The 23,182-nt window shown below is 57.0% G+C and overlaps 3 protein-coding genes across 3 annotated transcripts in view; 2 read left to right on the top strand and 1 right to left on the bottom strand.

Moving 5' to 3' along the window:
* Nucleotides 1-838: 838 nt before the first annotated feature.
* Nucleotides 839-6,745, top strand: VOLCADRAFT_89881 (uncharacterized protein; the record flags this gene model as incomplete). Its single annotated transcript, XM_002949489.1, has 10 exons — nucleotides 839-1,306; nucleotides 1,662-1,756; nucleotides 2,065-2,178; nucleotides 2,601-3,054; nucleotides 3,312-3,542; nucleotides 3,804-4,113; nucleotides 4,601-5,080; nucleotides 5,322-5,461; nucleotides 5,985-6,186; nucleotides 6,624-6,745. The coding sequence occupies 10 exons, from the start codon at nucleotides 839-841 to the stop codon at nucleotides 6,743-6,745; spliced, it is 2,616 nt and encodes an 871-aa protein (XP_002949535.1).
* Nucleotides 6,746-12,512: 5,767 nt separating this feature from the next.
* VOLCADRAFT_104324 (uncharacterized protein) lies at nucleotides 12,513-14,650 on the top strand (the record flags this gene model as incomplete). Its single annotated transcript, XM_002949488.1, has 5 exons — nucleotides 12,513-12,590; nucleotides 13,320-13,532; nucleotides 13,688-14,016; nucleotides 14,105-14,354; nucleotides 14,574-14,650. The coding sequence occupies exons 3-5, from the start codon at nucleotides 13,852-13,854 to the stop codon at nucleotides 14,648-14,650; spliced, it is 492 nt and encodes a 163-aa protein (XP_002949534.1). The 5' UTR covers nucleotides 12,513-12,590; nucleotides 13,320-13,532; nucleotides 13,688-13,851.
* A 1,892-nt stretch (nucleotides 14,651-16,542) lies between these two features.
* VOLCADRAFT_89878 (uncharacterized protein) overlaps nucleotides 16,543-23,182 on the bottom strand; it is a gene marked incomplete at both ends in the record, with an annotated part of 19,070 nt that continues 12,430 nt past the window's right edge. The window contains 8 exons of the mRNA XM_002949384.1: nucleotides 16,543-16,677; nucleotides 16,985-17,089; nucleotides 17,314-17,422; nucleotides 17,925-18,028; nucleotides 18,517-18,727; nucleotides 20,205-22,153; nucleotides 22,540-22,641; nucleotides 22,865-22,972. Coding sequence (XP_002949430.1) covers nucleotides 16,543-16,677; nucleotides 16,985-17,089; nucleotides 17,314-17,422; nucleotides 17,925-18,028; nucleotides 18,517-18,727; nucleotides 20,205-22,153; nucleotides 22,540-22,641; nucleotides 22,865-22,972 — 2,823 coding nt within the window. The remainder of the gene's footprint in view (nucleotides 16,678-16,984; nucleotides 17,090-17,313; nucleotides 17,423-17,924; nucleotides 18,029-18,516; nucleotides 18,728-20,204; nucleotides 22,154-22,539; nucleotides 22,642-22,864; nucleotides 22,973-23,182) is intronic.

The raw sequence follows: 23,182 nt of genomic DNA, 5'->3' as shown, positions 1-23,182 counted from the left end.
GCTTCCGTACTTCCATGTCGGGGGGTTTAACGTCATTTCATATGTATGCGACAGGTTGTTGCAGAAGTGTTAAGTATAATGATGCGGTGGTTCTTTTGTGGCTAGTTGTCGCTAAGAACTACGTAACAGGGGTGCTCATTAAGCGATATTTAAGTTTATGCGATTGAAAGCCGAATCCCTTATTGTATTTCGGTGTATATTTTTTATATTTTCCTGATACCAATATCGGGATGCGCAACACAAGCTTGGGGGTCTTCATTGCTCTTCTGCGTTTCATGACCAGCCGGTTACAGAGAAGTGCACGGTTACTGGATCATAAGGAGCAAAAACGGGTATGACAAGTGCTCAATTGACCTCAGGTACGCGGCCCTTCAGCCTGTCTTGAGAAGGGATGAGATGGCATGGCCCTTTCCTGATAAAACATCAACGCTGTTTACAGAGGCCTTAAGTGGTAAAGAGTTGTACATGTTATTCTTCAAATTGTAACGCTCGCTCTGGCGGGAGCGCTGCGCAGCGGAGAGACGCTTTTTCAGGACATCGGGGTACAGCCCCCTGCAGCGGCCCGCACCTACTCGGCTCACCTACTCAGCTCAGTACAGATAATACACGTGTTTTCAGCATCAACAAGTGGTAGCCAGCCCGAGCGCACCAGCAGCCTTCGAACAACAATTAAACTGTGCCATAACGCACACCGCGACCAACATTCCCAGCCGCTTCCTGTCCGACCTTCATAATGCCTCCCACGTCCCGTGACGATACTGCCTTGCGAGGGAGACCCAGCACCATAGCCTCTTTAAATCCCACCCTCACCACCACCCGTAACACCTATGCAACCAGCATGAATGGCACCAGCACCGTGTCGCCGTCGCCGCAATCGCCGCCTGTGGCTTCAGGTTCCACTCCCTATCCCTCCACCAACCCAAGGGCCAGCACTGTTAAGGTCGCTCTATCCTTCGTACACCGAGTCAGTCACCCACGCAAGCCGCTCCCTTCCGGTGCAACATCGGCAGCAGCCGGTGCTGCCACCGGCGAAATCGGCGACGACGGCGGCTTGTCGCTCGATGGCGGTCCATCCAACAAGCTGCCGCCGCAGCCCATCGTGACGGAGACGGAAGTCATTGAGCCAGCCGCACCGGGGTCCACTCTGGGCTCGTCCATACAAGATGACGGGTTGGATGCCGCCGTCGCGCCACCTCCCCTGGAGCATAGCACGGTGCAGGATTACGTGGCAACGGCGGAGAAGTGGCTGGCGATGGATCAGACTCTGAATCATTACGAGGAGTTAACGGCACGAGGGCTGCTCATGGTACGACGTACTTCCCTCTGGTGTACGGTACTTGCACGACATTGTACAAAGACATTGGAATGTTGTACGTGTGCACGGCCTTGCCAAGTTAAAATACGAACAGGGGAATGCCTCTTGTTGTGGGTCTCGGGGATCACAGCGCTTTTGTAGGGGCATATGCACCCGCGTTCCGCGTCCTGCCTTGCCTCTGGCGATGCTCTAAGAAACGACGCGTAAACTGCGTGTTTCTGCGTTCCATCCGTTCATTCGTTTGCTGCCCGTCCTCCGCTTCCGCAATCTCTTTCCCTTAGAACTCCCTCGCCTCCAACTACGGGGCCTGCTCTCCTGTCTTTCCCTCTGGTGATCCCTTTCCCAGATCCGTAATGTGGTTCGCAGTGAGCCCCGTTATGCCGCCCAAGAGTCGGGGAACTGGTTGCCGCTTGTACGGGAGGGCCTCGGAAGCAAGTACGGGTACGTGCTGGTGGGGGGTTGCTGGGTGGGTGGGTTGCTGGGCTGGGCGAGGAGCCTGACGGGGCCGGCGGCCCCTTCCTGTGTGTGCATCCAGCCTTCCGGCCTGAACACCCTATGTATATGTGTATGTATGTATGTATGTATGTATGTATGTATGTATGTATGTATGTATGTATGTATGTATGTATGTATGTATGTGCATCAAGAGAGTTGCCCCTCTCAGATCTCACAGGGGCATTGGGCTCCAGCTATTCTCCAGCATATGTGTGTGTGTCGTGGGTCTGGTTCCGCTCCCGTTCCCTTTGCAGACTGGTCCGTGCCTCCGCCGCCAGCGCTCTGGCCGCCTTTGCTGCCGGCACTCCAGGTCGTGAGGCCATTCACAAGGACTCGCAGGTGCTGCCCCGCCTCATGCAGATGCTCACGTGAGTAGTGGTGTGTGGCTACTGGGTGGAGTGCTACTGGCAGGGAGAAAGGCGAAAAGGTGTCGGCGCGACTCGAGTCTGAAAGTGGAGAGGGACTTGGGGATAAAGGGTTATGGAAGGTTGTATATCTGGTTCCTGCTCCCGCTGCTGCTCTATCAGTTTCCCATGGACCCACGGACCCGTGGGTCCAACACAGTGCCACTTCCCTGGAAGGTTGTGCCGACTTCAGTTCCAACCCAACAACCCTAAAAACTTTCCAAAGAACCCTTTGGCGAAGCAAATCCTGAAAACGCCCTCCCCAATAGTTGGTGGTGCTTTGGGGGGCGGCGGCAGTTGTGCAGTTCAGATGCACCCCATCAGCTTCTTGCATCATCATTATCATATGATCATTTGCATGTGGTTTCCCTCGGGCCCCCCAACAGAAATGGCCTGGTCAGTGGCGGCGGTGACAACTACGACACGCAGTACGCGTGCCTAGCCCTCGCCAACATGGCTCTCAATGCCTTGTACAGACAGCCCCTCGTTCGATACGGCGTGCTGCCCAGGGCCGCAGACGTCCTGCGAGCGGCCATACGCTACCTTAACACACAATACCAGCAGCAGCAACAACATCAACCGCAACTACAACACGGAACTGGTGCCGGCGGGGTAGCTATGGGAGGAGCGGGCGGTATTGCAGGGGGAGGAGGTGGCGGGTGTGTGGGGGGCCCAGGGCCCCGCCGGGGGCCCTTTCGAAATGGGATAGGGAGTGGCAATGGGAGCAGCGGGGATGATTGCGCTCGCGGCAACACCTCGGTGGTCAGGTCGGGGACCTACGTGGCGACGTTGTTGACCAGCTGGGCGGTGGAGCCGCAGGGCCGAGAGCAGCTGCAGCAGGTAGGGCCATCGGCTGACTGGATGGTGTGGTCCTACCTATTTGCTGTCTTGAGTGACGCACGTTGCCTACGTAGGTTTATAGGTATGTACGTATGTATCTACGGTACATCACCTGACCGGGCCGTTCCTGGGATTATGCAAACGGACAACAGCGGGAAAGAAGAAAGGAACACATTCTGATGTGGTTTTTATTTGTGCTTTGTGGCTCGCTTTTTTGTTAGGATCTTCTTGACCTTGTTATGCATTGTTATACGCAGTACGATGTGCCGCGTCTGGCTTCGGAGCTCTACGAGCGTTGCGTGGCCGTACTTGGCGAGGACCATCCGCTGTCTCGGCGGCTGACGCTGCTGGCGGATGCGTGTTCCGCTGCAGAGCTGCTTCAGGAGATTGCGGGAGGCAGCGGGGGGCCCAGCGGCGGGGGCGGCACGGAGACGGGGATGATCATGATGAACTGGGAGGCTACCGGGCAACAGCAGCACCCACCGGAGGTACGAACGGTATGAAGGGGGGTTGGGGGGCTGCATGTGCGGTGGTGGGGGACTGCAGGGAGGTGGAGGTAATTGAGCGTGGGAGCTACTGGCCGCGCTTCTTAGGGAGATCGGGGGTCAGGCGGCTGGGTCGACCCCATACTGAGACGTGGTCTGCTGGGAGTGGGTCGGTCGAATGGTGGTGGGTCCCTGGGTGAGTGGGTGCATGAGGGGGTCCGCTCACGCACACTGCCGCTGCTGCAATGAACCTAACTTTTCCAGGACCGTACCGAGCATGCCGGCGAGGCTGGACTCGCTGCCACAACCACAGCCACAGGCAGTCACAGCACCCAAGTCAACAGCAGTGGCGGCAGCGGCGGCCCGGCGTCATCCCAAGCAACTCCCAACGGTAACGCCCATCGCGAGGTGTCGTTTTTAGATTCCAGCAGCCGCCAGGGTACGGCAAGCGGTGCTGGCGTTGGTACAGCACGCGGCTCGGTGCAGCGGTTTGTGAGTCCAGATCCGTTGCTGTCGCCGTCGGGGAGCTCTGCGGGCGACGGAGTCCTTCGGACCATCTCCAAAAAGCAACTGGGTCAGTGGGAATGGGATGGGAGGTAGAATTCTACATATGCAGTGTAGAGTTGTAGGGTGATTTTCTACCACACACAAGGCATGCATAATGAAAAAGGTGAAAGGATCGGCAGCCGATATGCAGCCGTGTTGACCGCGGGCGGGTGCATGAGGGTCTCATCAGGGCCTCTGGGAAAAGCGTGAAGCTGTTGAGCGAGTATATATGCACGTGTCAGCTCTGTGCGGGAACTAAGAAGCACAAGGACAAGGGCTTTGTGTTTGGTGAGATTGAACTGCTGTGGGAAGACGCAGCTGGGACAGATGCGCTGCACTGCCGCCACTTAACCCAAACCCCGACTCCTCGGTTGGTGCTCAGTTGCTGCCTCTGAGACGCCCAGGTCATGCACGCTTTCCCACAACACAACCAACTCCTCACCGCCCCCTTGGCTTCCCTCTCCTGCACCTTTTCCTCTACCCCGGCTCGGCCGCACCAACCCCTGGCTCCACAGCCATTGCTGCCGCTGCAGCAGCAGCCGCAGCTTCAACCGCAACCGCCACCACTACCACCATCACCGCCACCACCACCACCACTACGTCTACTTCAACCTCCAGCACCGTCGCCGCCCTGCTGTCTCCCCGCGACGTCCCCACCGGCTCCGGAACCACACCACGCTTAAGCAAGCTTCTCAGCGCTCGACCCTCCCATTCGGGCCTTACGTCCTTCCCTTCCGCCGCGTTGTCCCAGCCGCCGCAGCAGCATCAGCTGTACGGCGGAACTGCCGGTGGACACACCGCATCGCCGTTTGCGCAGCGGCAGCACGCCTTTTCTGAATTTGGGTTCCATGGGCTCAGCAGTAGTAGCGGTTGTGGCGCCCTGACGCCGCCACCGGCAACTCCGTCACAGCAGCAGCAGCAGCAGCAGTCTTCATCTGTGTCGACAGCCGGTAGCATGATGGGCGTGCACTTTTCCGCATCCATATTGCAGGAGGGTGGGTGCACGTGCGCGTGTGCATGCAGGTGTGCGAGCTGTGGCGTATGGCGTTTTTCTTGCTCCGCCTGGCCCCACATCCTTTATATTTGCGTTGTACCCCCGACCTTTCCTCAAGCACTTGCGCCCGTCTACCCTAATGCCACACCCCTGCTTACGACCCTGTCTATGTTCTTACCCCTACTCCGCCCGTCTCTTTTTTCCTGTTTTGTTGCTTACCTTCCATCCATGCCCACACGCAGCTGCTGCCGCAGCCGCCGCAGCTGCTCGGGGTCCGCCGGGTGGTGAGGACGACCTTCAGCGCCGCAGTGGCTCTTCCTTGCCCCCGCAGCTGAGCTCACAGCCGTCCTCGGCCAGGGCTCTGAGGTTGCCGTCAGTGGCGGTGAGAAGAAGCGGAGCGGGAAGAAAGGAGGGTTAATCACAAAGGGTTAAAGAAAGAGGTGAAAAGGAAGGAAAGAAGGAGACGAAAACGAAATAGTAAGAAATAAACGAAAAATGAAGCTGAGGAGATCAAAACTGAGGGAAAGAACGACGAGAAGAGGAGGGAGAGAGGTAGGGATGGGGAGAGCTGTTTTGTTCCAGGGCGGCGGCGTATCGAGGTATCGAGGTTCCAGCGAAGCTGAGACCGCCTCTACGGGCGGTGGTGCAGTGGAGGTCGTGTGGGTGTGTGGCGACTTTGGGCCGCCTTGACTCCTCCCCCGCAGGTCATCATCCCTGCCGCCCCCTTCCCACCCATTGCTCCCTGATCCCTCCCACCCACCCGCCCACCCATTCTACCTTTCTGCTTGGGACTCCGGCAGCTGCTGCTTAATTAGCGATTTGCACGCATCTGCATATATTTTCGCAATCTCCTCACTTTCTTCCCCCTGCTTTCCTGCGCCCTCGCTTCCCCCCATCATGTTCAGATTGGCCGCCTGTCCTCCTCTGCTGAGGGCCCGTTGGGATCGGCCCGCAGCAGTACCGCCACTGGGCCCCCGCTGTCCGCCCGCGGCTCGGAGCAGCACCCCTACCCGCACCCCTCCGTCAACCCTCACCCGCAGCCGGGGCAACGACTGGAGCTGCCCTTCCACCTGGTGCGACCCATCCCCACCATCTCTGCAACCAGCGGTACGTGGGCGGGTGATATGACGGTAGTGGTGGTAGTAGCGGTGGTGGTGAGAGCTGGAGACGCCCTCACAGGTCCATGTCCATTTCACCGCCGCTCCCCTCCCTTACGGCGCTTTCCCCTTGGCTCCTCAACGTACACCCTCCTTCTCGTACTCTAGCTACACCCCGCATTCTCCAGCCCTGCATGTGTGTATGCAGTGTATACATAGGTATGTATGACTATGTCAACAAATGTTTAAAACTCCGTTTGATCCGTTGAAGGCAACATGCGACCATTAATTACGGTGGTCAGATAAACAGGGATAAAACTTCATGGGCCACAACAGAGGCATGGAGGTAGATGGAGCTTTTCTTCACCTGTATAGTTCGCAAGCTTGCTCGGCACTGCGTGCTTAACCTGGGATTCTGTGTTGTGTCGTATAATCGGCATTGCGCAGGCAAAGTTTCGCGAATCTCCGCCGCATACGGCCAGGTCTCCAACACCCGACAGGGCAGCATCAACGGCACTGCACAGCACACCGTACACACCTACACACGGGGCTACACCGGGGAGCTGTAGCCCCGGTGGCTGATGGCTGGCTGCGGCAACGGATGCAGCCCGCGCTCATCGTCGCCCCACCTCTTCCCCCACCTTACCGATGTGCGCCGTTAGTTGGCACAGGAGGTCGTCGTCTATGATGGTCTGGTCTGAATTTGGCGATGTTGTTTTCCCTTCCTTTATCTTTATCTTGAGGCCGGCCTGGGTCCGGTCCCATGCTGGGATGTGCTTCCTTTTTTATCCTTCAATCACCTAGCAGCTGACAGTAGCGGCACTTCCGCTGCCACCGAGATGTGCGCCCGCGCGCTGCTTTTGTACGTGACGTGACATTGTTTTGCCACAATCGTTATTACTGTTCTTGTTATCATCCTTATCATTATCAGCTGCCGAGCGGCACGCATATGCGAGCGCATTTTGGTGTCCGCACCCGTGTGTGTGTGTGTGTGTGTGTGTGTGTGTGTGTGTGTGTGTGTGTGTCCTCGGCACATGGAAGAACTTTTTTGGAGAATCTTATTGTTCCCTGCATGCAAACTTGATGACCAGGTCACTACGCATCTCGGCGTGATCGGCTTTTTACTGTGACCTTGGCATGATAACGTTTTGCATGGTGGGGGATAGGGGGGTTACGTGTTAGCGTACGTAGCCGCCTTTGGGGTAGCAGTTGATAGATGTCTACACATAGACCCATGAGATGGCTGCGGCTTGAAGTGGCGGGACCTTTTGTACAGAAAGCTGGGGAAAGTTGGGGCTTTCTTTTGGGGCCGTTGATAACAGAAGTGGACCCTGATTCGGTACCCAGGTTTTGAACTGGCTGCGGCCTGTGACTGGCCGTAGGAGAGGGCGTTGAGAGACGCCTCAAACACTGCGGGACGGCTTATGCAACAATTAGTAGCCTATTGCGGAGTAGCCCTGTGGCAGTGCCTACTGTCGGTAGGTTGAACGACTGATGCATAAACACGAGCGCATGAGCATGAGCGAGGTAGCCTGGATAGACACGTATGACAGCAAGCACAAGGCCTGTGTGAAAGGAGAGGGATGCAATAAAGGTCCAAAGCTCATGTGCCCAGTTGAGCACGACAGTTACAATTGGCCGTTAGCCTGCCTTATCCAGATGTAACACACGTGATAAGCCTGCGATCAACGTTCCACCTCGACCCACCTTCCAAAACACATGAGTGTGCTCTGTTCCCAGTCCCCCAAAAGACGCTTATTCCTGAGCAATATCACGCCACAGCGTATCATCCACATTTCGTACGTGGCACATCGCCAGGACGGTAAGCACCATCTACAAGCTACAAGCTACCGAAGATAAGCAACGACCTCCCTGACACTCCGGCGGGGGCCTTGCTAGCCCTTGCCGCCTCATGTGAGTTTAGTAGTCGTTCTTGTACGCCAATGGCGTGCTGAAGAACCCTTTGCGCACGTACAAGCAGAAGAAAACGAGGGCCCCGATGTATAGGGTGCGCGGAGGAAAGTAGTAAGCCTCGTTCAGCCAGTATGCAAAGCCCATCACAAGAACATTTAGATAGTAGTTGCCTCCCAGCGAGTTTTTCCGCTCCTTGTCAAAGGAGGCACGAAGCGTGTTCCAATTGTCGATGGCGTTCCCTGGCACAGCAGGCTTGTAGTCGCCAGCAAATCGAACGGCATTTTGACAGCACGCGTCCGAAATTTTTAAGCCAGAGAGAAGCGAGGGGCGGTTGACAGCAGGCGTAGGCAAAGCCGAGCAAGAACCAGCCCCGCTGATGAGGGATCCAACTGCAGCTGCTCGCTGTGCTGATGCCTCAAGACCAAACGTGCTGTTAGCATAGCTTCGCAAAATGGAAAAAGATGCTCGCTGCATTTCTCCTCGCGTATCTTGAACCTGCCTTCACCCTGCTCCGAAAGAGTAGAAAGTCGTATGCAGGGCTATTAGTTGTACAGTTGTTCATCTTGGCCCTCACTCGGGTTACTTTCGGAAATGTACGGTTGAGGACGCCGTACGGTGCCTTATTCAACAACGCTCATCGTAACGTTAAATACCACATGTCCAGAAACATTATAGTTAGGTGCAATCATTAACTATTTGGGCCGTGTGTCTACAGCGCTATACTAATTGTGCTTGGTATTACCTAATGAGGCCGTTGGTCACGCCAACGGTACAACCGCTCCGCACACGCAAACAACGGCGGATCCAGCTCTCACCTCTCCAATCTCTAGGACGGGTAAGGCATTTGGTTGCGGCCACGGACATCCAGCCAGCCCCTAGCATGCACGATATCCTTGACAGGAACACAAGCCAGCGCACGGCTCGTTTGTGCTTGAAGCGGTACTAGCATGAAACTTTATCAGACCCTTCCGTTTCGCGTAATCTGACGATGAATACGGCCAGGTGCTGGGAGGGGCTGCTGTAGAAGCCGCACCATCCAGGTAGCGTTTCCATGTAACCTTGCCTACAAAACAGCAGTGACGTGCCGCTCCTGCAGCAGTGACGTGCCGCCCCTGACCGCAAGAAGCCGCCACTCAACTGTCTTCCCGTTATCGAGGATGAACCCAGCCCGGCAGGAACAGTTACTGGCATATTGAAAGCGAATCGACGCCACGTGAGCTCCACATCCACATGGAAGACACGCTAGACGGGCTGTCGGTATGGCGGCCCCCGAGAATGACATAATACGGCTCAGAAGCTTCGTCAAAGACCGCGCATGAACAGGAACCCTTGCATATTAACCCAAGTACTCCCGTAGGTTTGGTTCGTTGTCGGGCGCTGCCGCGATGGTCCCTCGGGGGCCTCGGGGACTTAGGGTTGGGTTTCTGGGCGGTGTATGGGAAGTGCGAGGGCCGTTCGCACTGGCTAGCGGGGAAATGGACGGCCGCCATGAGAGCGCACGGACCTTAAGTGCCTAGCCGAATCGCGTCGTGCAGTCTTGGAAAGGGTTGGTGTGGAACGTGCGTTCGTAAGCTGCGGCTGAAAAGAATGGACGAATGACGCGAAGGCGACCTCCGCAGAAACAAACTAGTTCGTTTGTCACGTTGACACTGTCACAGGCTCACAGCCCCCCAACGTCACAACACACTTCATCTAACAACGAAGCCCGATATTATTGTGTCGAGTAATTGGGGCAGCAGCAGCGTCAGGGCCCCGGTGATCTTGCCGTCGATAAGGTAATCCTCCCTCGCCGTTCAGCTGCTGCCGCGGAGTGCCGCCTGCACACACACATACACGCACACATACAAAAAACATCCACACACACTGGCCACGCCACGCGGAACCAGGATTAGGTGCCACTGTCGTGCAGGGCAGCTCACCAGGTCTCCCCCTGGTGATGCCTGCTGAGGCGACATTGCAACCGTCGGCCATTGTTGTTGACTTAGATGCGACGGAGCGAAGCGATCGGAGCCTCTAAGTCTGGTTCTGTGCGACTGTCGTACAACCGTATTCGAGTGGCGAGTATATCACGCTTCAGCTCCTTCGTTGCAGGCATTCTGCCTTTCACTCAGTAGAGCTTCAGCTTGCAGTTAACTATTCCCTACCCACCTTCCCCCTTGGTCTTCGTTGGTTACCCCCTCGCTTCCAACCACCCCTTTTCCTTAATGCTGGTCAATTGCAGACAACTCCACCCCGGGCTCGGCCAGCGGCGGGCCAGCGGCAGACGCCCACTGAGGGGCGGCTGGAAAGTCGGCGAGTCGACAGAGGGGAGGGTTTCTTCATCGAGGTTTACGTCTTTCTAGCTCCGCACTGCGGCCTTGGGGAGCTAGGGCTCGTTCCTGGTTCAGTCCAGGCCCCCCTTTTTTTCTTTGGTAGTTCGGTCGCGGTGTGTGAGTCTCGTTCAGGTGGCTTTTGGGCGGTCCTTGGGCTCGCGTCTTGTGCTGTTCTGTCGCGCGCGTGTTGCCCCGTAGGGGTGTGTTGGTCGGCCGCGCAGTAGTCGTGTGGCGGCTGGTGAGCCGCAGTCGCGCGGCCGTGGTTGGCTGAGGCTGAGTTCTCCTGCAGTGTAAGGGCCATGGCAGCCGGTCTCCCCGCTTCCCGTCTCTACTATTCCAAGCACGGTTAGCAAGTACGTCAGAGTCAGAGCCACGAGAAGACGGTTAAGGGAGACGGGAGCACAGAACTACTGCTATTGTCGCTGCTACAGCCAGTACTGCGAGTGAATTTGAAACCTCGTCGCTAGCGGGCGCCGCCGCTTCAGCTGCGGCCGCTGCTGCTTGTACATCTGCCGTAGCTGCAGTTGCTGTAGCGGCGGCGGAAGCGAGGTGCGGCGGCGGCGGCTACGGCAGCGGTGGACCCACGCCCTCGGCGCTGCTAGCAAGTGTAATGTGCGCGTTCGAGGCTGAGGCTGAGGAAGAGCATTCCGGGGAGCTGAATGTCCCGACCATGGTCGTTGCCTACGCCCGCCATGTCGACACTCGCTTGAGCCAATTTTCCCAGCCGGCTTTGCACCGTCCGTCGGGCAGAGATGGGAACAATGGTGAGTAGCAAGCTTTTGCTACTGTTAAGCCGTGGTAGATTCTGATATTGTCAGGGCGGAAGGTTATGCTGCATTCCATGTACAGCCCAACTGCTGCCTTGTTCTCACTACTATGGTGGTGATACAACAGAGAGGGCCAGTATGTCAGCAATGCAAACCCCCTAGTATTGCACGCCAAAGAAGCTTACATGGACAGCGTTGCTGAAACCAGATGACCGTGGGATGAAGATCATTTCTAAATGAATGAGGACTGCAGTGTCCTGACCGACCCGGCTACCCAAAGCTTGGCGTAATAGTTAGCTGTGCGCCCCTTGACGGACGTCCTTTGCGGGGAGACACATGTTACTGGCCGGTACGGCCAATGCAACTTGTAATGCCTAACGTCTACCCAAAGCTAGCCCGTCAACGCAAACCAATACCCCACCTTCACACTGCAGTTTTGGTTACCATAACATTGCTCGTCAGACGATGGTGTGCCGTACCAAATACAACCAGCGTCCCGAGACATCTGCCATATGAGACTAAAGAGCCAAGCAGCCATCCAGCAAGACTTCTGATGTCGGACATAGACGGATTAACCACAACAAAAACCGCAACGCTACTCACAATCAGCGACCAGCAAATCAGGAGCCAGTCACATACGGACATATCCATCTATCCCACGCAGCCAAATCATGAAACATAGCTGTTGCCTAGCAAATCAGTTGGTAAGCGTATAAATGTATGCCATATCGCAAAGGCGTACATTACACTATACAATTGCACCGCCACAATTTACTGCCCTCTCCTTCGCACTGGAGCCTAAGGGTTAAGGGCGCATGCGCCGAACCACACAAGACGGTCCTGTAGAAACACGGCACGGATACGAATACGGCACCCGCGTCGGAAAAACGTTCTCCAAACATTTGTTCAGAAGAACGGCACCCCCGCCTTTTCCTCTAGAAACAGCAGCACTGCGATGCCGAGCATGGCTGCCCGCCCGTTGGTGATCTCGGCGCGCGGCGTGAACCAGCCTGCGGAATGGAGGAGAAAGAAACGGAGGCGTACTAAATCAGAAACTCTTGGGAACAGGGGAAAGAAAATCCCGTTAGGGTCCGCTACCGAGCAATGATCATTGTTACAGAACCCACAAATCTTGTGGCCGCTGGTCGAAAACCCTGGTCAGACGAAAAAAGGAGCTGGAGACAAGGGAGATCCCGCGGCGCCGCAACCTCGGCAGCATCAGCAGATAATGCAGCGCACCTGAACAGTTTACCTCATGATAGATCATTTCTAAACGCCTCTTTGACCTTCTCTCATAGTAACGTGCGGCAAACATATGACGAGAAAACGGATGTCGGAACGGGCTTGCCCTGCGATAACTGTGCGATTTAACTGTGTAGTACGCTTGCTCGCTTGCGAGCCGCCTCATGACCCGTACGGCCGACCCACTGTAGCTAAACTTTCGCCCTTCCCCGGCAGCCACAGTTGCCTAGCAATGACGGCGCTGCAAAAGATCGGAAGCTAAATTAATGCGAAGTGCTTCTGTGGCCGGGACATAACGCCATTGACTTCCTGGTCGGTAAAGATACTTCAGATATATAACGGCCGTCGGGAACATGGATTCATGCGCTGCCTGGACGCTCGTCAGTGCCCGCCTGCTGACACGAGGTCACTGTAACAATCGCATTCTCCTACGGCCGGGCCCTGGCCCACAAGCCCCTGCATTTCCCGACCTGTAATTCAGATCGTCCTCGACTCACCAAATGCCTCCATCTTGGCCCCTTTGAGTATGGGCACCAGCGACGCGTACACCCACAGCACCAGCAGCAGCAGATCTGATAGCGGCAGCTGCGCCGCCTGCTGTGCCAGTGTCAGCCCTGTGTGAGCCTCCTCCCATGCCCCTGACACCAGCCCAACCATCGCCAGCCGGCCGTTGACTAGCTCCGGAGCTGGTCCATTGAACTTGAGAGCATCTGATGGCAAGACGATAAGGATTATCTCGTAGGGCGATAGCGAAGGCAAGGCTCTTCGGGTCCAGGTTGCAAAACCAACGCCTGTCAGGCGCTACCCTGGCTGCCCCAGTCCTAAGGAGGTGTGTTGATGATGATATTATCTACCTGGGACTTACCGAAGAGACTGACACTGTAGTCCTTTCGCGTGGACGTGGATGCCGATGGCGCTGTTGATGGAACACCATTACTGGGCGACGATGTGTGCACTATAAGACGATCTATTTGACGAGGGTATTGACCTCTAAGCCACGTAAATTGGCTTGGCCTTGTGTTCTGTGATTGCCGAAGGCTCACTTGCTCATGGCAACCTGACACGCTCTGCATCGTTCCCTATTCAGTTTAGAAATCAAAGCCTCGAGGCGTATAAATTTTAATAAGTTTCAACAGGGACCAGACCTTGGCACGGTTAGGGCTGGTGTAGTTGCGGGTGGTGCACGTTGCAGCTTTGGCTTTTCCAATGCCTCCTTCGAAAACGAGTAAAAGCGAAATACTGGATTGCAGTATGACTACAAGTTGGGCGTTCCCGAAATCCTTCGCCGTTTGCTCCTTGGAAAGAACCAGGAACCACCCAGGAACCAGCGATGCCGTACGGGTATCTGTAAAATGGAAACCTGATGGTCCCTTAGCCACACAAAGCGCTGGCATGCCGATCCTAATCGCCAGCTTTTAGTTTTTCTTTTCATCGTCAAATATGCTTCAACTCACAAATGCCAGTGCGCGGTGTGGCCTGCGGCAATCAACAAAAAGCTCTTGGAGCGTGCCAGTATTTATAGGGAGATCTAGAGGTATTGGCGGTCGCCCTGTTGCTGGATTCATCCCTTCTGCTCAGCCGGAACAACGGTCATCTCCTAAGCCGGTGCGGCCCTTGAATGAAAAGCCTTTGCAATTGAAATTTATGAACAATCAGAAACATCTTAACATCCCTTTCTCGTTGTCCTTGATAGGTAACCGAGGACGAGGAGCTTCCACCATGGATTCGCCGGGAGAAAGAGCGCGAGCTTCAAGCCCAGCAGGGCAGCTCGGGGCTCCCGTGGCCGCTATACCTCCTCTTCTCAATATTCACAGCAATCGCAGCCGTGGGATCGATTTTTGAGTTCGTTGACCGGAACCCCGTCTTTGGTGTCTTGCCTCCCGACAACCCCTTGTGGGCACCAATCCTACTTTTCTTCGCGGTGACCGGCTTCCCAACCGCCGGTGAGAGCACTCCACTTCGACAAACATCAATCCTTGGTTCGGCCTGATTACTTCGTGCCGTTCTGCCAAGTCGAATACACTTTCCACCATACGGTCCAGTTTCCTACATCCGCGTGCGACCAAGTGCACCCCGGTCATCCTTTCCGGGGTTCCCGGAGTTCTGGCTCCTGACATCCTCCCTAGCTCAGTCGTCCATGTTCCGGATCCGATCTTTTGCAGGCTTCCTCTTCATCAAGGGCGTCAACGGCTTTAACGAAGATGCGGAACGGCAGGACAAGCTCGATGGCTACCTGTGAGGGCGCTGAGAGATTTGATTGATCCTGATACTAAGAATTGAACGTACTGAACATGTCGTGGCCTGCTGCTCTACCTCCCGTGCGCCTAATGCGCGCTGCTGTTGGTCTCTAGCGGGTCGGTGGAGTCGCTACAGGATACGTGAATGGACATGGGCTCTTCGGATGACGCTGAAAGCGGGTGACAGGCAGACCTGGTGCTTGAACGCGGTTTACGTGCGGCTTTGGGTCAGCGTAAGACACCGAACAGCCACAGGTGATGCGCTCAGGGTACTCCCACGGCAACGTCAGACAACAATGCATTCGAGAGCAGCGACGGGTGAGCCGCCCAATGCGGCCATGGCTTGAGGGGTGTGGCTGTCGATAGAGGGTTTGGCCAGCTCGGGATGGAATTGTCAGTGAAAAAGAAACACGTTAAAAATGGTGCGGTGACCTGGAGAGTGTTCCTGGGGAGCGGTGCCTAAACGAAGTGCATACGGGGCAACGGTGGCAACGGACAGCGGCCGCATTGAGGCGGTCTGGTGATGTGGGTGCAGAGCGGCATACTGGAGAGGTGCAGCTGAAAAGCTGGTGACTGGATGGAAGGGAGCAGTAGCAGCAGCCGAGAGCAATGCAACGTGAAGCAGCATGTGCGGGCAGCGTGTGTGCAGTTATGCACGTATGCATGTCCATCGTCGGTGTCAGGAGGCAAGGCATGTGCCGTAAAGGCGCAGTCCCCCGCACCTCAATTGGCGCCGGACGATATGTTAGGATTATTTGTGCGTGTGCGTTTGTATGTATGCTCCTAGCCATGTATCGCATGCAGGTGCGATGACTGGATGTTTGCAGCCGGCACAATGCGATAACCGCATGGACTTTTTGTTCTATTCCTGCACGGTCGTGCCAAACTAATCGATTTCAGACTCTCTCAGTTAGGCTTATTGAAACGGTCTAAAAGCTGCCGCTGGCCTGCCTAGGGCTGTTTTGACCGGTCCAGAGGTTTGGTACCTCGAGGGACCTGCGCGGTATTTGCGGGTTGGGGTATCGAAAAACTGAATCGTCGGATGACTCCTTTTTAAAGGAGGGTCTCCTAGGTAGGAGTTGCAAATTAACCTCGGATCGTTCCACTTGGGACTTGTACAGATGAGGATTGGCCCGCTTGGCTCAATCACGCCTTATCCGCCACGTGCGGAAGCAAACCTGTTGATTTGATCACAGCGCCCTTTCCGACGGATACCATACAATAAAAAGTATAACCCTCATGCGCGAGCCTCGCAAGTCGCCATACCCTGCATCAATGATCCCCGACGGATGTCGTACTTGCATCAGCACGTACGATCTCCCTTGTCATGGCGAGTGCTAGCATGCATGTTATCGAAGTAATGGGCCTCAACAATAAATTCATGGCCAGCTAAATCAGTGCTAGGTCACAAGAAGGCCGGCGATGCAGAGCAGGGGAGGTCTCCCCTGATGCCGAGTCCAAGCAAAAGCCTGACATAGATGAAAATGAATCTGGCTAAGATGAAGATGAATAAAATTTCTCTTACATAGCTTTCTTTCAGCAGATGCGATCAAAGACGCTACGGTGAATTCTCCAACAAGGTCAGTCCTGGTCAGTCACAACCTTCCCTTTCCTTCCCAGCCGCGTTCTGCACCGTAGCAACTTCAGAGCCAGGACCAGTAGTAGTCCCGCGCCAGCAGGGTTGCAGCACCCAGCAGCAATAAACCCCACCCTCGAGACCGATCCTTCTGCTCGCTGATGCTTGCTCACCCTTCAAGCCGTGTGCCGCAGCCAGGCCACCACGGTGTCGACCGCCGTTATCCACGTGCACGTGCATGCAAGAATTCTCATTCTTTCCCAGGTATTGCCGCTCTTACACACGTTGCACGATGGGCAAACGTCTGCTGGGGCCAAATCAGTAGATCTTATTGAGGGTAATTGCAAGGCAGGTACGGCGGCAAGCCATGCAGGCTGGACGGGCGATGGTGTCCTCCTCCATCAGAATTCCAAACTGGTCCTTGAGGATGGCGCCCAGTACGAACCAGTTGTCCTGAAGACCGCAGCAACCAAAAGCAAGGGTGTAGGCGGAAATAGGGCGGTTTGGGGCTGCAACGCGGAGCTGCGCTGCTTACACGGACCGTAGGGCTCTACGAACGCCCGTGGTCGTATGCCCCAGCCAGGTGGCTGTAGCAGGCCTATACAGGGCATCATCATAGTTCGCGAGGCTGAGATACGTGGAACGCCAAATTCCCCTTACATGCATGAAACCCCAGAGACGTGAGAAGGTTGAAGCAGCATCCGTTCGGTGTCTGGGTGCGCAAAGATGTGCGGGGAATCCTTGCTATGGGCCACCGTACCTGTACGGCCGACGCCACACCGCCGTACTTGTCCCAAAGTACGACCTCGCTGCTAGGCCGCAGCGTAAGCTCGAAGGCCCATCCCAGGGCCTTCACTCGCAGCTCCTGCACGTTAAGGGTAGTGGTAGAGGCGTGTGAGCACATGCACAACCTAACGCGAACCTAACAGATACGGATCGCAGGAAACCCCATGCCCAAAGCTATCAGAAACGAACTAACAATCCAACGGCTTCCCAGGTACCTCACCAGCGGTAACCAACGCTTTCCGGGCAAAAAACCACGCACATTCCCCGAAACCACTTCCCTCCCTTTAGCTAGGTTTCACCCACCAGCAATTTGGTCCGCTGGTAGTCTTCCTTGTTCGCCACCAGGCTGGTCTCGGAGCTGTGACTACAAGCCACGCTGATGCTCAGGTGCACCTTGCCGGAATTAAGGGCCCTGCGGCGGCCGCGGACCCGAAGGATGGAGGGATGGATAGAAGGATGGAGGGGAGGATTATCCCCCCCCGGCGGACACGCATTTCGCTCTCTGTCTCCCCATGAAAGGATCGCATCGCGCTATATGCTCCGAAATATGTGCTTGTCCTGGCTCCTTCCGCCAGGAAATTGGATAGGAGAAATTGGATAGGAAGGGTGTTCTCCTGTTTCTCTTCCGAATCCAAGCATAAGAACTCGACTTGCCCCTCTGTACCTTCTTATTAGCCTTTCTTCCAGCGCCACGTGTACGGGGTTTCCGGAATGAGGAGGAAACACGCCACGGACAGGACCCGGTAAAAATGGTTAAGCTATTTTGGGTCAGCCTCCTTTTACCTCTATAGCCCCACGGGACCGCTACATCACGGCACCCGTCAGTCAGAACTCTTCACGTCGCGCAGCCCCTAATACCCATCCCACTTGCAACTTCCATCCCCACTTCCACACCCATCTACCTACCTACCCACCTGTGAGGGGCCAGGAAAGCCAGCTCCAGTAACGTGTTGACCAGGTCCCGCAGCTGCTCATTACCTTTTAGGTACTTGCTGGTCCAGCTAACTGAGTCGTCCGCCTGGGGGTTGGTGGTCAAGTCATAATAACGTACACAATGTAGGGTAATGAAGACGTGAGGGCGAGAGGAAGCGCGGTTCTGGTTCTCACACCCCACCTTCAGCACTGCTACGCGCCGCACGTGTGAAAAGGCGCATGCCAAGGCCCGAGCCCACTGACGCACATGCATGTTGAAAACATGGTATGGAAGGTACGCACAAGTATTGGGGTCCGGTGGCCTCCCTCCATGCCTCCCACCCATCCCATATACCGGTAGGGTGGCCTATTCTTATCCGCACCTCCTCCCTCCACCTCTGCCACGATACATCGCATGAGGAAGGCGCAACAGCCACACCTACGCCGTTCCGGCCTTCCCTTTAACCGCCCACGAACCATCCCAGCAGGGAACCAGGACCTCAGCTATATCTTCCGAGCCCGGTGAAGCCCAGCAATTTCTTCGCCATGACCTTCCACACTTTCACTCCTTGGCGCTATATAAGACGGACGCACCGCCGTCGGCAGGCTGTATGGCGCCACATGCGGTGCGGGTCGCTGCGGTGCCGTCGCCGCCAGGAAAGCCTCCCGCAGTGAGGCCATCACGGTGCTGACGGGCCCTCCGCCACCGCCTCCGTTTGTACTGCCATTACCAACCCCACCCGCCTGCGCACCGTACGGCAAGGATGTCCCCGTCGCGGCGGGAGATCCGGGACCCAGCGAGGAGCTATGGAGGTGCAGGTGCGAGGACGGCGCGGTGCTGGCGGCAGCGGCGCCATGGGAGGTAGGTCCGCTGCTCATCCACGCCGCGGCAGCAGCGCTGCGGCCTGGAGCCATCGGCCCCATAGCCGCCGCGGAACGTGGCGGTGACGGGGGCGCTGGCACGGCTGTGCTGGGCGAGCCATAGGGCTGGAAGGGACTGTAGGGGATGTAAGGCGGCGGTCCTACTGCGTATGATACCTGTGGCGGCTGGTGCGTAAAGTGGATAGGGCCGCGCCGCTGTGGGCTCTGCGAGAAACCAAGGGGATATACGCCGTTGGGACAGGAAAGGGAGTGGACAGAGGATACGGCCGTACAGAAGCTACTAGTACAACAGATTTGGTTTTGCTGTCGATTATTCGTCAGATCAAAGAAGCAAACGGCGAAGCGCTTGCGCACTTGGATCAGGTAGGTGCGCCTAGACGGAAATCGAAACGGGAATTTTAGTGTTGTCCAGCACGGCCGACATCGTGTACTGCTAAAGCCTTAAAACGAAATCCTCCATCCCGGATAGCATTATACCGGGTTCCTTGCTCGTTATCATTCGCTGCAATGCTGTAATACACCGGATAGACTCCCCCAGATGGCCCGAATGGCCTGCTACCCGATTACCAGTGCATGCAAATGTCTGTTAACCCCTCGGTGCTTAGCCCCCTGATATGACGCACTCACAGCTCCTGAGAGCCCCAGCGAACCCACACCTCTAAGGACAAGATATCTTGGGTCGAATGCGGCCCCGTTTCTGACAACAGCTCCTGGGTCCGTAACCATCCCTCGAAGGTTGTCAGCTGCGCCCGGTTGAAGCCGGTTAGCGAATTTAGGCATGCTGATACTCTGGATATGAAGCTCCAAAAAGGATTTGAACGCATACCTGGTAGTAGCGAACCTCCTGTAAAAGCTCTCGTCGCGCATCTTGAGACCGAGGCAGTGAGCACCAGCCGTCCCGTAGCCAGTTCAAAATAAGCTGGAAGTATTTTGGGTCCCGATCCAAAACATATGCCCCGGTAGCTGGATCACGCACAGCCGCAAGCAGGCCCCGCGCTATCAATGCGAGTCGCGAATTGGCTTCCTTTAAAAGCGTCTCCCTTACAGTTGTAAACGTTTGACCACCTACGTTGAAACTAACTATTCCACTTACATCAGAAGCCATTCCAGTCGCGACTCAACCTTAAGGTCAACCTTCATACGTTGACCACGTCCTTGCAATGCGCAAATTAGTAGGTTGTATATACATGAGCTATGGTAGCAAAATAATACCAATAACTTAACGTAACATCTGAACCGCAGCTTCGCAGTGCTCGCAAATCAAAAGCCCAGTACGGGACGAAAGAAACTACACGGACCATTAGTATGTACCCACAGAACACCACGCAAACCAGCAACTCCTGCCCAGCCCACAACATGAGAGATGGAAGCAGCTCCTATCGTGCAAGGAAGGCCCTTACTCTTCGTCACCCTCGCCCGTAGACAACTCGCTGTCGCTGCCGTCGCCCACACTGCTAAACTCGTAGCCGATCCGCCTCCACCACGCATCCATAACAACGCCCGCTGACCCCTCGTCATCTTCCTGGCCTGCTTGTCCGGTTCTTAATGGCGATCCAGATTCTCCTGTCCCAGTTGCCCCCCGTCCGTTCGCCTTCTTTGCAGCCAGCAGCCCTGCCCCCAAATCGGGCGGACTTTCGCCTCCCTGCTCCGTTTCGCCGCTATCGCCGCCCCCATGACAACCCGCCGGTTTGCGGATCGCAGATGCCGCCGCTGCGTTCGCTTTGCGGCAGCCGCCGGCACCGCAGTCAATGGGTGGCTCGTCCAACAGTAGCACGTCCTGCTCGTCCAGGTGCTGCTGCTCATCCAAGCGCTGCTGCTCGTACTGCTCCAGGTCAAACTCATCCAGCGCCATCCGCTCGTCCTCGCCCGGCGACTGGGGATCGCCCTCCCTGGAGTCGCCCTGCAGCGACGGTGTAAGATAGCCGCCAAAGCTCAACTCTGAAACGTACGACCGCGCGCAGTTGTTCGCGTCCATGCTGCCGCTGCCGCCACCGCCGCCGCTAACCTCCGCCACGGCTGCCGCCGCAGCCGCCTCGAAGATCCTATGCCGCCGAAAAGCCCCCACCGCGAACGGCACGGGCACATCCGAAGCATCTAAGAACCGTCGGACGTGATGGCTGTATCCAAAGCTGCCGGCGCTGCTACCCGCTCTGCCGCTGCTGCCTGTCCCGCCTGCGCCCGCACCACCGGTGCCGGTTCCGGAGCTTGGTGTCGGCGACTCCGCCGCGGCGGCGCCGCTGCCGCCTGCCACGTCCGCGGCCGCGCCTGCCCCAGCCTTGCTATCAGGAGTTGACAGAGTCCCTTGTTGCGTCCCATGCCCGCCTGCAGGCCCCATCGTCGCCGCTGCCGCCCCAGCCCTGGTCCCCGTCCTGTTCCCCCCCTCCATCGAAGCCTCCGCTGGCATCTCCGCACATGGCGCCATCACGACGGTGACAACCGGCCGTACATCCCCCATCGCAAACGGGCACGGTGCACCGCCGCCGCTGCCACCACTAGCGGCGTCGGCGGCGGCAGCCGCGGCGGTAGTCCCTACTGCGCGCTTCTTGGATGCCGCCTTAGTACAACCGCCGCCTCCGTCCGTACCCGCCAGTATCGCCAACGGCGCTGCCGACAGCTGAGGCGGCGGCGCAGCCGTCAGGCGTCCAACCGCTGCAGCGGCAGCTACCGCCGCCGCCAGCGACGACTCCGCTGACCCCACGCGCTCTGCCGCGCCCGGCATCTGCCGCTCCAGGAAGGCCAGCACCTGTGGCAGTAGCTCCAGCGGAAAGCGCTGCGGCAGGCTGTAGCGGCCCGCCGTCGGCGAAGGAAGCACAAACGCATCATCACCCCACGCTACCCCGGCGCCGGCCGGCGACCCCGTTTGCGCTGCAGTGCGCTGCGAGCCATGCTCAACAATGCTCAGGCTCTGAACGGCATTCCCGCCGCCGCTGTTGCCTCTAGGAGCGCTACTGTCTGGCATTCCCAGCGCAGACGTGGGTAGGTCCTGCAGGAGCTGTCTTCGGGGGGAGAGGGGGCCGGTACCGCCCGCCGCCACAGCCCCTGCGGAAGCAACAGCAACCGAGTGTTGCCGTGGTGCCGACGATGACGATGACGACGACGACGTCGACGACGACGACGACGATCCTTCGACCTGGTTACGTTCAGAAGCAGAAGCGACATAAACAGAAGCAGATGACCCGGAGATCATGTCTGTCGCGCTGGGTGCTTCTCCCCGCTGCTGCTGCTCCTCCTCCAGCTCTTTTTGCTCTCCGGGGAAACCAGCTCCACGCTGCCGGCGCTGGTGGGCCCAGTCACCGGCCTCCAATGTTGTTGTCGTCAACGAATTCAAATGGAACTGTCGAATCATGGTCTGCGCGCCAGCAGATAGCCAGGCAGGCAGGCAGGCAAGCAGGCAGGCAGACAGATAGACAGGCGGACTGACAGATAGGTAGGCAGATGGCGTAACGGCATGACAGGGCCAGAATGCTGGGGTGAAATGTGCGTTGTGGGCGCTGCCACCAGGAACATCACTCTATGTAAGCATTGTCAGCACCTCCAAAACTGTCCCTAACACTTGCGGAATCACCGAGAGCGCCGAAATGCCCCCCTTATCAGCCTTGCGCTGAACAGTTCTTCTGTGCTCTCCGTATGGATGCAATGTATGCCTCCGAATGCTCCATATGCCGTATGCTCCGTTCTGTGCCCTCCGTATGGCCGTTGTTTTCATTTCCTAGCAGGATAGCCCCACCCACTCACCTCCACATAGCTCCTCAGCAGGTACAGATCCATGTGTTGGGCAAGGGTGGCACACGCGCGCTCACTTCCGTAGCACACGGACAGCAGCGTCGGCATCAGCACCTGCAACAACACACGCAGGCACACACATACATACACACACACGCAAACGCAGACGTGGGTGCGTAGATGAACGGGTCGGATGGGTGCTGATGCCATGCATGGAGTGAGCGAGAGAGTGTGTGTGTGCATGTGTGTGCGGCGTTGGGACGCCGACCCAACCCTCGCCACCCTCAAATGTTGATGTTCGTGGTCCCAGAGCCCAGACACCCTTCCATGCACTAACTAGTACCTGATACAGCTGCTGCTCCACGAAGTACGGAAAGGGAACCTCCGCCAGGCGCTGAAGGATGGTGGGGCTCTTGCCCCACAGCAACACGTCCTGGTTAGCGGGCTGCAGCACACCGTAAAAGCCAATCAGCAGCAAACCTCATTCAGCAGCTGCACCAGGCCAGTGTGGGCGGGTGGCGGCGCCGAAGGCGTCGGGGGCGGCGACGGCGACGGCGATGGCGCCCCCACCGCGGCGGCGGCGGCGCCGGCGGCGGGAGATCCCCTGGCTCCGCTGCCGCTGCTCGCCGACCGGGCGGCCGCGCCGCCCGCCGGT

The sequence above is a fragment of the Volvox carteri genome (assembly GCF_000143455.1).
Source record: "Volvox carteri f. nagariensis unplaced genomic scaffold VOLCAscaffold_14, whole genome shotgun sequence".
Taxonomy (NCBI): domain Eukaryota; kingdom Viridiplantae; phylum Chlorophyta; class Chlorophyceae; order Chlamydomonadales; family Volvocaceae; genus Volvox; species Volvox carteri.
The sequence above is the reverse complement of the archived record's forward strand: the minus strand, read 5'-3'. Positions and strand labels throughout refer to the sequence as shown.